Here is a 12896-nt window from a genome sequence, read left to right as displayed (position 1 = left end):
TTTATAGATGTATTTGTGTTCCCCTCCACAACAAATGCTTTAAATTTAACCGTATTCAGAACAGGAATTAAAATGTGTAAAATTAATTTGCATTAATTTTAAACATTTATTATAAACGTAAAGCCTAACTAAATTTATTTAAAGCAAAACTGAAACTACCAGCTTGTGGGAAATGCACTATACAGATAACCTTGGGTTCACGTGACATATATTCTGGAAAATACATGTACTTACATGCGCCGTATCTTTCTTTCAGCCTGAAAAGACAGAGGTGGTCAGAACAAAGAGGAAGTACGAGAAGAAACCCAAAATCCTGCCTCTCTCCGCCCCATTGCATTCTGGTCCCTCTCTGTTTAACCCCAAAGACCTCAACCAGTACGACTTCCCCAGCTCTGATGACGAGCCCTTTTCACAGGTACACACACACACACGGAATTTGCTTGACTAGATGTATCACAGTTTAAAGGTGAAGTTTTGAATTACTGTAATCGATGGCATCATTTGGGGGCAGAACTACAGTTCTGTTCAAAAGTTTGGGTCTTTTTTTTTTTTTTTTTTTTTTTTTTTTTTTTTTTTTATCTCTTAAGCTCACCAAGACTTAATTTATTTAATCAAAAATACAGTAAAACGGTAATAGTGTGAAATATTGCACTTTAAAATAACTTTTCTATTTTAATATATTTTCAAATGTAATTCATTCCTGTGACGCAAGGTGAATTTTCAGCATCATTACTCCAGTTTTCAGTGTCACATGATCCTTCAGAAATCGTTCTAATGTGCTGATTTTAAACAATTCTAATTATCAATGTTGAAAAATGTTGTGCTGCTTAATATTTTGTGGAAAACATAATTTTTTTAGGATTCTTTGATGAATAGAAAGTTCAAAGGAACATAATTATTTTGAAATCAATCTTGTTACATTATAAATGTTTTTACTGTAAATATCTTGACTTTTGACCTTCTTGCTGAATAAAAGTATTAATTTCTATAAAGAAAACCTTTAGCGACCCCAAACTTTTGAACAGTAAAGTACCTGTTGCACAGAAATGTGTGCACTTTACATTTAAATTAATTGTGTGTTGGTTTGTAAATTTTGGACTTTGGAATCGATGCATAAAAGACATCCTGTTCCTGTTCCTGCAGATACATTCTGGGTCGTCAGAGGCCGAGGAAGAGAACGAGCCCGATGGAGTGTTTGCCTTCAGGCGGAAAGCAGGATGTGTTTATAACGCTGTAGGTGTCGAGCACTGACCTCAAATCTCATACCTTGCACTTCCTCTGTTCCACACCTCTTTCCTCTCCACTATTGTTCTACACCTCAGTGTATCCTGATGTGCGTTATAGCCAAGTAAACACTAAAGTTGCTAAGTTAACAAACAAGAATGCGATAATCCCTTCACATAGTTGATCCCTTTAAATGCTGCCAGCATTGGTGGCTCCCTAGGCATTACTGACACAGGCTGTTTTTGATGCTGTACCTTTAAGACTTCCGTTTGTAAATAATTTTTATGGTTGACGAGTAAGTTCACATTACTTTGACCAAGTCACAATCCTTTATTCCCTGTATTTTATAGGGATGCGCCGATCCGATAGTCAGTATCTGTATCGGCTCTGATACTGCCATTCTTTGCCGGATCGGGTATCGGTCAGACGAGGCCGATCCAAATCTGATATTGTGCGTATACTATTATGTCATTAAGCCCCACAAAAGGCACAAAAACATTATAAAGCACCATAAAGTTTTCGTGCACTATATTATCAGTGTTCAGAAGCCATTCTATAGTATAATGTGAGGTAGAAATGAATATTTAAGTCGTTAAATTCAAGTTCACGTAAACTCTTCTCCATTCAGCATTCAAACAGTGCGTCGCGTTCGGTTACGACAGTCAACGTGACAAAACTCTCTCCAAGATGATTCAGTGTTACTATTATTATACTTGATCTGTAGATAAAAGTCTACAGGTTTGGCATAAAATGACTTTATCTTGCTGGACTGAATTGCTGTACCTTAAGCATGTTACTTTCTACCGGGTGTCTGTTAGATCACAACACGGGAGTAGAGCGCACTATAATTGTTCTTCACGCACACAGTAACTGAAATTTAAAATTGTTAAAAGAAAAGGTTGAATAAACTATTGCATAGATATAATACAATAGGTATAATACACTACACATCAATATGTCTTTCCTTAGTGCTTTGAACTTTTCAATGCGGACTCGGGGCGCTGTGACTCCATGTTGCTTCAAGCACATCATTCTGCGCACGCGATGCGCATAAGCGTTTTGTGCCGCACTGTATTGGAGCCTTTCATATCATAATACTTTTGCGCATTGAACGTTTATTAATAGCCTTTCTTGTTCTGTCCTATCTATCATATCACATATCATTTTTTTCTTGTTTTTCATTAATGTATTTTACAACAATGCAAAGAGCAATGTGTAATGGTTGAACAGATTTAGTACTACACTTGTTGTCTCTTATTTGTTCCCCACTAAATGTTTTTTTTTTTCACTAAATGTTCAGATTCTATAAAATTATGCACTGGTGATTTTTCTAGAGTAAATTTTACTGCTGAGTTATCCACTAATCTAGTTTATAATAGCATTTTTGTCATAGATTATGATCATATATTTTTTGGATTTGTTGTTTTTCTTTATAATGGAAGTTGTCTGTATTTAGTAGATTGTGTTTAACACACAAAATAGTGATTATCAGTTCAACACACAGGAGTTAAAGAAATTCTACTTGATAAAAAAAAATGGTTCTGAAAAAAAGGGATCGGTGCATCCCTAGTATTTTATTTCCTTTCATGCTTCGTTTAACCCTTTTCCCTCTGTTTTGAAGGTCACGTTCATTCTCGTTTTGGTTTCTGTTGTTCTTGCAGGCCCGTTTGGATCAGAGCGGTGACTGGCCCTGGTCTGGGGAAACAGAGGGAGCGTCATGTGACCCGCGGTTCCGATACTCCCTCACCAGTCTCACCATTCCCCGCCGCTGTGTCGGGTTGGCACGGCGACGGCTGGGACGGGGTGGCAGGTGAGTCAAGTCCATATGTCTTTCGGTCTCATTCGGACTTCTTGAATTGTATTTCGAGTTTTCTTAATCGGATTTAATCTGTTCCTCAGGTTTCTTCTGGATCGGGCCTATTCGGATTTGAACGGATTATTCCAAAGTCTGGACTCAGAGCCGGACTTCTCTTTACCTGCTTCTCCTCTCCATACAGAAACCACTTCCCAGACTGTTACCTCAACCAACACATCCTCTTTATCACAATCCTCACCCTCTTCCTCTCAGACGTCGTATTCAGACCTGAGGCAAATCCTCCGAAACATCAAATCGTGCCGCTGGAGGCACTTTAAACCACGGACACTAACCAGCCAATCAGGCGCAGGTGATGCACTGTCCCGGAGACCGTTCAGGGGTTTGGTCAGGGGTGGCGCAGGGCCGGGTGGCAGTACACTGGGCAGGACAGCGGGCATGGGACCACCTGCAGTCGGTGAGTGAACTCAAGCGCTAGTGTGCATGCAAAGTGCTGGAAATGTTTGTTTGCTCATGTTTAATTCATCGTCGTCAATGAAAACTGGAAATAAACTCTGCATGATTGACTGTTATTGTAATTAAGAAAGCTCAGTGTTTGCTGCGGCGATGCATGGGAATGTTATTTTGGGCCCTTCAGTGGCAGTGCCCTTTTCAGCAGGGATATGCAAAACTTCATATTTTTATAATCTGTGTATGCATGAATGTGTATAGCATCAATATCTGATTTAATTTCAGACGTTTTGTGTACATCTTTGCTACAATTAATTGCTAGCCTTTATCATATATTGCATTAGCTCAAATTGGACAAACATTATCAGTGTTTTAGTAGTTTCCTCTAAATTTGACTAAAAAAGCAAAGATTTATGAGCCGTTTACAGAACCGAATATTATATGAATGCATTTTTTTTTATTAAATGCAACTGGTCTATAAATGTCTGCCAACACTTGAGTAATGACAATTATTTTTTATTACAAAATATTTAAATGAGGACAAATCAGTTGACAGTTGGCTCTTCATTGTCAGAAGAAAACCAATAAACCAGAAGCAACTGTTCATCAGAAGCACAGCTGCATCTTTCCATAAAACCTCATTAAATGCGTCCAGCATTAAATGAAACTCTTACAGATGATGGCGAGAGCACAGCGTTTGCAAATTATGTAGTCTATTCTCCTGTTTCATATTTGTGTAATGCTCCAGTGATCAGCTGCGTTTTTTAATATTTACGTGGTTGCAGCTCACTTGTTTTCCTCTCTATTTGTTGGGGGAAAATAATTAGTATTAGTAACTAAACAAGGAACAATATTCTTTTGCATTATTATGAGAGAATATTTTGATTGGTCAAACTTTTGTTTCTAGTCTATCATAGCCTATTTGCATAATTCATCAAGTTCACATTTATTCTAAACAAATGTTTTTCTTTGTATTATTTCATTAAAATACAATGACTTTTACCATCTCTTAGACAGCATTTCTGTATGTAAAACTATTACGAACAACATCATAACCCTAACTAACACAACACCTGTGTTGCAAATAACATTGTGTTTACCTTAATATTTCTAGTCTCTTTCATTCAACAAGTAATGCTGTGGAATTGCGGTTCTGTATGTCAGGTGTCTAATATTTACGTGTGTGTGTGTGTTCCAGCGTTCACAGCTGAGCAGTATCAGCAGCATCAAGAACAGCTGGCCCTTATGCAGAAACAGCAGCTGGAGCAGATACAACAACAGGCCAATGACACGGGCTCCAGTCAGGTGTGTAACGCAGAGACACAAGTGTCACTCACGTTTAAAAGTGTGATGCTTAATATAACAATCTGCTGGTGTGCCCTCAGTCTCTCGTGTCCAAGACGTTGGACTCAGTCAGCGCCCAGTTTGCCGCCTCTGCACTCATGACCTCTGACCAGCTTTTGACCCTAAAGGTTAAAGAGGACGGCATAGGAGGTGGAGTCAACGGTGTCGTCCAAGCTTCAGGTTTGTGTTTTGGACTAAACTTTTTCATCCTGAAATACATTATAAATGTACACATTTGTATAATTAATAATTTTCTCTTTGACAGGCGTTTACAAGGGGTTGAGCGTCTCCGCCACGTCCTCTGCTTCTGTTCTCACTAGCCAACCAACATCGACCGCTGTGCCGCCCACCTTCCTTTCCTCCACTAGCAACTCTAACACAAGCACCGCCCACACGGTCCATAACCCTATAGGCAACAACACAGCCAACTCCACCTCTCAGGTCCTGATCGGCAACAACCTACGTCTCAGCGTCACCACGCCCTCTATCGCCAGTCTGAATGCCCGACACCTTCCCAGAAGTCTCAGCAACGTGCCACCCGCTGCCTTGAAGCTCGCCGCCGCCAGCAACTGTCAGCTCCCCAAAGTCAACACTGGGTAAAGAATTACATGCATTCAATTGCTTTTCTTTTTGCAGATATTTTGTTTGAATTAAAAAAATAAAAAATTGCACACTATTTAGCAAACACAATCCCAATGGAAGCTTGTTTCCGCCATGGAATAAAAAAAATACAAAATATATAAATATTAAAGGGTTAGTTCACCCAAAAATGAAAATTCTGTCAGTAATTACTCACCCTCATGTTGTTCCAACCGCGTAAGACCTTCGTTCATCTTCAGAACACAAATTAAGATATTTTTGATTAAATCTGAGAGTTGTCTCACTCCTCCATAGGCTTTCAGAGGGACCGAAACTTGCTGGCCCAGAAAAGTTATTAAAGAGATCGTTAATAAAGTCCAAGTGACTACAGTGGCTTAATCCTAAGTATATCAAGCGACGATAATACTTTTTGTGCGCAAAAACAAACAAAAATAACGACTTTATTCCACTATTCATTTCCTTCTCTCTGGGCCTCGTAGTGTTTTTGCGCTGCGCGTCTGTGTTGCACGTCATCACGCATCACACACATGACCCGCTTCGGCCAATTGTGAGCCTAAGTGGTGACGTGTAACACAGACGCGCTACGCAAAAACACTACGTGAACCAACTAGAGGCCCAGAGAGAAGGAAATGAATAGTGGAATAAAGTCGTTATTTTTGTTTGTTTTTGTGCACAAAAAGTATTCTCGTCGCTTGATAAACTTAAGATTGAGCCACTGTAGTCACTTGGACTATATTAACAATGTCTTTAATAACTTTTCTGGGCCAGCAAGTTTCGGTCCCCTCTGAAAGCCTATGGAGGAGTGAGACAACTCTCAGATTTAATCAAAAATATCTTAATTTGTGTTCCGAAGATGAACGAAGGTCTTACGCGGTTGGAACAACATGAGGGTGAGTAATTACTGACAGAATTTTCATTTTTGGGTGAACTAACCCTTTAAATCTCAGGTCTAAGAAATAGTGCAATTGCAAGATATCAACTTGCAATTGAGGTATAAAGTCGAATTCTGAAAAAAAGTTCTGACATTCTCACAATTGTGAGTTAATGACCTGCTATTCTGAGAAAAAAAAAATTACTATATAAATATTTAATATAAAAAAATATTAACTCTTATTGCGAGACACTATATTTTCACTATATATCAAATCCAGCATCTTTTCATTGTTTTATGTAATTTTGTTTGCTGATATTTATTCTTGCTATATTAAGCCAATTGTAACAATCCAGCACCGCCTTCTGTTTATTTGTCTTTATAATAGTAACAATCCAGCATTTTTCTGCAAATATGTTTATTAATAATAATCCAGCAGCAGTAGCAAAATCAGTCAGACCTTGACTTAAAGCATGAAAATTTGCTTTGGACTTCACATCAAAATATGACGTCACTCTTTTGTCTTTAAATTTGAATAAACTATAAATAATACATTCATAAATGGTAAATCTACTTGTCTGTCCACAATGAATGGGAGAAATTGCAATGCTCAATATGGCAGCCTTTTTTTTTTTTTTTTTTTTTTCTTAACCTGTTAAGCTGCAACGCCACTTTTGAAAAATCCCCAGAAATGACATACCCAAACTTAAAGGGATACTTCACCTCTGGGAAGATGAATGTGTATTTAAAATAGGTCATTTAAGTAGAAGAAATGTGGAGAAATTTTTGAATTTGGAGCTTTCTAGACTGAGAAAAGCCAGAAAATGTATTTTTGGCTTATGTGGATGAAAGACAACAACTCCCAGAATGCACTTGCTTCGCTGCCTTAGGAGGCCACGCCTACCGGTTAGAGAGCACAGTTGAAAACAACAAGGCTAGCCTAAGTAAGTGATGAGTTTGCCAGGGATTTAGAGATGCCCAAAATGTCCGGGATTCGGCTTTTGCGTTCTACAGTCGCCATTCATCATGTTTACTGTGGCGAGCAGGACGAGGCTGACGGCCGCGGGAGAACGGCGCGAGGCCGGTGGCTTCATTACTAAGACGCGCCGGGTCTCGCATCTCTCACGGAGGAGCGGGAATTTTCTTAGCAATGTTAAAATGCACATCAACCAATCACTTGTTTAGCGTTCATGTAAACACTACAGTCAGATTCACCGATCGGAATTAATTCAGTTAGATTGAAACGAGAGGTGTGCATGTAAACAATGAATGGCGACCGCAGAACGCAAAAGCCGAATCCCGGACATTTTTAACAGTCTCGCCCGCCGGACAAGTCCGGGAAAAGGAAGATGGTAACCCCTACTTACTCAGCTTTCTCCTATTATTCAGCTTTCTCCACAGAACAAGAGCATGCTAGCTTAGCTTCCAAAGAAAGACGGCTGATACTGTGTACATTCTGTGAGTGAGATCCCACCCTCTATGGGCGGGCTGAAAACATGCGGAACAACGCCATCTACTGGCTGTAGTCTTTAGCCTCTGGACAGAAAATCCTCCGATGACGCAAAATGACGATTTTTGCGTCATCGGAGGATTTTTTCCAGACAAAAAATACATAAATCTCTCCTCTCAGGGGGATATGAGGGGGGAAAGCATGGTAATTCGAAAATACTACAGGTTTTCTACTAATACAAAGCTTAATGCTAAATCCTGAAGTAACCCTTTAAACAGATACAGTTCATGAACCCTTTGCACTAAAAGCACAAGTATGATCTCATTTGAAAGCTGACACCTGGCAGTTTATTGTAAATGTAGAATTAATTATTGTCATAATGAAAAAAAAATGTTATAAATAGCTTCAAAGTTTTGTAAAGTTATTAGAAATTAATTTTTATGAAACATCCTCATGAAAATAAAATTGAAGTTGGCACTGGAGCAATCTAGAAATGCACTACAGCTAAAGCCACATGTCTAAACATTTTATGTTTAAAATCTGAAGATAATAAGTCCAAAACTCTGTATTTAGTTACATGTTTTTCAAGACCATGTCAGTTGACTTTATTTTGATTTGACGTTAAAGATGCTTCTGATGTTTATTGCCATCTTCTAACCATCTATCCAGTATATTGTCTCTATTGTTTTGTGGTGCAAACGAGCCCCATTCAGTCTCAGTCTCCCCCTGCACACATTAACACCTCTCCAGACTGGTTATGGCTCGAAATATGCATTTCTTTTGTCTGCATTATAGTTACTAACGACTGGCTATTCATAGGGTTTCAATCCCTAATTTATTTTATCAAAGTTCTTACTTAACATTTAAAAACTGGATCAAATGCCCTGCTTGAATAATGAAACATTTTAGTAAGCATATTTAGAAAAAAATTATAAAAGGATAACTGCAATATGTGGCAGGTGCACCTAGAGCTAGCTAGCATGTTAGCTTAGCACACCATCAATACACGACAATTTATGAGATTAAAACCATTTTTGTGCTTCAAACTTAATTTATAACGCAAGTAGAGTGTTTTAAATAATCTTCTGTGATATAATTTCGCTTCAGATTAAAAAATCAGACATAAAATATATATTTTTTACTATTCTGCACAATGATAAAGTCTATATCGATTAGCAATACATTATAAATATAATCTATTATTATGGAAATACCTGACATTATTTGAAGAACACAGGTAAACCAAACATCATTTCAATCATGTTTATTGTCTTCAAAAAGTCTTTTTTCTGCATGTAACAACGATCTCTGATAGCTGTGTGTGTGTTCGAGACTTCCTGGATTGTCACATGATCATGGTTCTTCTTCATGTTACATAAATGGACTATTATTGTGAATGTAGCGCCCTCAGGCTGTTGGTATGGATTGAAAACACAATACATCACAGCGTCCAGCGCTCATAATGATTACATCGACGCATTTGGGCATAAATTCAATAAATATTATTCCTGTCTATAGAAATCTGATGAAAACTTATGAAAATATATCAATATTTCTCCAAATCTGCACATTTTTGAGCTAAAGCCCTGAGGGACGTTGTTTTGTGTATCGCTGTCATGACGACAGCACGGGAGTTTTTTTATGAATGAAAGCGGCTGACGCGCATAATTCATATCAAAGGTATCGACTCATTTTTTCATTTCATAACTCCTGACACAAATTAAGACATAACTGTCACTATAAGTTTTTCAGAATACAATAGTGGTCAAATACTGAAACTTGAGTCTTATATCTTTTTAATGATGTATAGTTTGTCAATGTATAACATTAAATCTGATAGTAATTTTTAACTAAATAAAAAAAAAACGCTTCAGTGCGCCGACGCACTGGTGAAGCTTAACAGGTTAAATCGTAACTCTCGCCAAAATGCAAACTAGGGTCTTTTTGTGAATCTACCCGAGGCAAACTTTCGTTTTCGGCCGCCGATATTTTGTCAGTCAAAAATTGTCGATCTCTGAATGCAACGTAACAGGGAGGAGAGACACAGCTACAGTGAGTTGTTCAAAATCTTTCTTTTTAGTAAACTCGGTGTACACAATGTTGTCAATGCTCGAGTTCATGTGTAGAGCCCCTGGTGATACTTCGAGCAAAGTTTCTTAGTGTTTTAAAAATAGCGATTTTTTTAATGCTATTATAGAAGTGCCCCAAGCACTCCCATTCAAAAGGCAAACAGAAATACGGTCAAACTTCATTCCATTCCAATTATGCTTTTAAACGAAAGTTTGCCTTGGGTAGATTAACAAAAAGACCCTAGGTTGCATTTTGGCGACAGTTACGCTTTAACTCTTGAATGTTGAGCTAAAGAATCAGATTTATGGTAAAATTTCCCTTTTATGGTAAAATATAAATGTTTTTTTTCTATGGTAAAATTTTATGGAGCTGTACTCCAGGGAAACTGCCAACAATGCCGAGTGAACTGACTTGGCTTAAAAGTAACTTTATCTGTGTCTCATCTCGAAGCATACATCGAGGCTGCCTCATTTCAGTAAAATAACCATTTCATCCCAAAGTCATTGAGAAATTACAACAATGTACTGTACACTTCACAAGGAATAACACTCAATTTTATAATGGTTATTTTTCTGAAACGAGGACGTCTGCGGCCGCAAAATGTGACCTCTGGAAAAAGAGACATTTGTTTAGATCCCATATTGGTCACATCATTTTATTAAATTTTTTTAACATTTTAAAAGGTCATTGTTTTGCATAATCGAAACTCTTCTTGCTTTTGCGCTTCGTGTTTACATGGGCGCAAATGCGCAATGTTGGAAATGTCGCGTTAAGCAAGTACATTAGTCAGGTTTATTTGATCGCTTACCGGGTTATTGATCCGTCTCCTGTTTGTTTACAGGGAGAATCACGAGCAGGAAAAGCAGTCCCTCAACAGTATAGCAGAGAACACAGTGGCCATGGAGGTGACGTAGTGACTGTTGCCTGGATGGCTTTCTTTTCTTTTCTTGTTTTTTCTTTTTCTGCCCAGTCCAGTCTTCTGGTGCTGTGCACCAATTGGGTTTGGGGAAGCAAAAGGACAGCGGGTTTCCACAACAACTGTCTGAACGTGACACAATTTCGTCTCTTGTTTTTCTTTGTTTTCACCCCCTTTTTTAGTTTTGAACATATGCTGTTTCTGTTAAGAAAAGAGATGTGTAAATTAAGAATATGGCTAATATTCGATGTACAGAACTACATATTTGTAGAAGCCCACCACCACCACCCTTGTATATACGCTACTTGAATACAGAACTGTTGAGTTGTGATGTTTTGCACTTGGGGAATCAAAAAGAGAAAAAAAGCGAATGAGGGGGGAGTGTGTGAGTGAACCGTGAGGTCAGGTAAAAGTGAGTGTGTGAGTAATCGTGCATGGTGAGGAAACCTGCTGTTCTACCTATTTATTGTGCTGTGTTTACAATTATTTGTTCTTTATGTTCGTCATTTTCTTTTGTTTTTTCGTACACTGTGCCCCTCAGTTGTTTCCTGCGGTGTTGTAAGTGTTTAGGTAGCTGTCAATTCCCGAATTTCCCCGTTTTCACATTTCGACTGGTTCACACTGTGAATCGGATTGAACGTTAATGGTGTCATGCCATTTTCCCCCCCGAATCGTTTTTATTATTATTATTATTATTTTATCATTTTCCCCTCTTCTTCTGCAAGGGATGGGACATGTGGGGGATTGACGCCCTTTAGGTTCAGGGTTTATTGGGAGGGCAATTAAAATTTTTGGGGGGTGGTTATTGAAATCTTCCATTTTTATCATCCCAGATAATAACAAAAAGACAAACAAGGGATGAAGTCTTCACTTTGGGAGCTTCCAAGGCTTCCGGGTCAACTAAGCACTATTGTTTCGTTTTTTTAAGTTGATTTATTGCTGCTTTTTGTATAAATTCAGTTCCTTTTTCATACAATGGAAACTGTTTGGTTTGTCCCCGTTTTTATTTCTTTGTACAACAGAGTTATTTTTGTATCTTGTTTTGCATTGTTTTTTTTTGTTTGTTTTCTTGTGGTGAAGCGTCTTTTGCGCTTCTTTAACGGAAGACTTCATTCTTTGTTGCTAAACATCACGCGCAGCGGCCGATCGGCGCCCATCCGAGTCATCATTCCGGTTTATGACGCAAGACCAAGAAGGAGCAAAAGAGGTGGATGCCAAACGAAACGTCATCTCCTTGGCCTTCTTCTCTAAACGCATTAATCCTGCAGACTCTGGACTACTTCAAGGCCTGACAAAAACCACAAGTTAAAGGTTGTGCCTTCCTTTGGGAACGTCCTGCTCAGTCTCTTCCGTGAAGAGGATGCTCCGGGTCAAGGCCGCAGTGCCTGCGGTACACACTTGTCCGGAGCTCGGATCTCCGATGCCCAGTCCACTGGCTGAACTGAATCATCCTCCTCCAGGGGTTTCTAGTCTGATCTGGATGGAGGCAAAAAATGAGAAAATATGGAAAATATTACAAAGAAAAAATATTATTGAATAAGTGAAAAAAAAAAAGATATGTGACAATTCAAACATGAATCAGACAATAAAGCCCAGGTTATATGTGAACTAATGAGTTGTCTTTTTATTGTGTGGATGGACAATAGTCAATGATTCTCAACATGACCTGGATGATCTATGACTGTGTTTATAAGTCCCATATTTGTCTTGAGCATTCCTCCCTCTGTTCTTCAGAAAAATCCTCCTCATTCTTTGGTTTTCCAGCATCTTCTGCATATTTGAACCCTTCTCAACAATGATTGTGTGAAAGTCTTACAGGTTTGGAATGACATGAGGGTGAGGAATTAATGACAATTAAAATTTTGGGGTGAACTATCCATTTAACATAATTATCCCCATTTTTATTAATTTAACATTCTGATTTTTTTTTTTTTTTGCCAATTGAAGATATCAGGGGGGAGTTTGTTGCACAACATAACACCTTAAAGCCTGCAATCTGTAAAGTTCTCAGAGATGGATGCATGACTTCAGGCTGATGCACACTTGAAGATCCTGGAAACTCCCGATTTACACAACCTCACTATACACATGCCACAAGACCGGATCCCAGAGTGCATGAGGAGGAGTGTACGTGGCAAATGGCGGAGCATTGGAATTT

At 38.5% G+C, this 12896-nt stretch overlaps 1 protein-coding gene across 3 annotated transcripts in view; it reads left to right on the top strand.

Moving 5' to 3' along the window:
- epc1a (enhancer of polycomb homolog 1 a) overlaps positions 1-12344 on the top strand; it is a 37926-nt gene extending 25582 nt beyond the window's left edge. For 2 of the 3 annotated variants that reach the window (XM_081393194.1, XM_081393193.1), the window contains exons 7-14: positions 257-415; positions 1144-1233; positions 2886-3034; positions 3124-3494; positions 4686-4792; positions 4873-5011; positions 5097-5427; positions 10664-11068. In XM_081393194.1, the coding sequence (XP_081249320.1) occupies positions 257-415; positions 1144-1233; positions 2886-3034; positions 3124-3494; positions 4686-4792; positions 4873-5011; positions 5097-5427; positions 10664-10736 (1419 nt within the window). In that variant the 3' untranslated portion in view covers positions 10737-11068. Of the gene's footprint in view, positions 1-256; positions 416-1143; positions 1234-2885; positions 3035-3123; positions 3495-4685; positions 4793-4872; positions 5012-5096; positions 5428-10663; positions 11069-11877 lie in introns of those variants that run through there. The other variant, XM_081393192.1, reaches the window with a different exon arrangement.
- Positions 12345-12896: the final 552 nt, after the last annotated feature.

Source organism: Scardinius erythrophthalmus (assembly GCF_964197995.2).
Source record: "Scardinius erythrophthalmus genome assembly, chromosome: 18".
Lineage (NCBI taxonomy): Eukaryota > Metazoa > Chordata > Actinopteri > Cypriniformes > Leuciscidae > Scardinius > Scardinius erythrophthalmus.
This window is presented reverse-complemented; position numbering and strand designations above follow the sequence as displayed.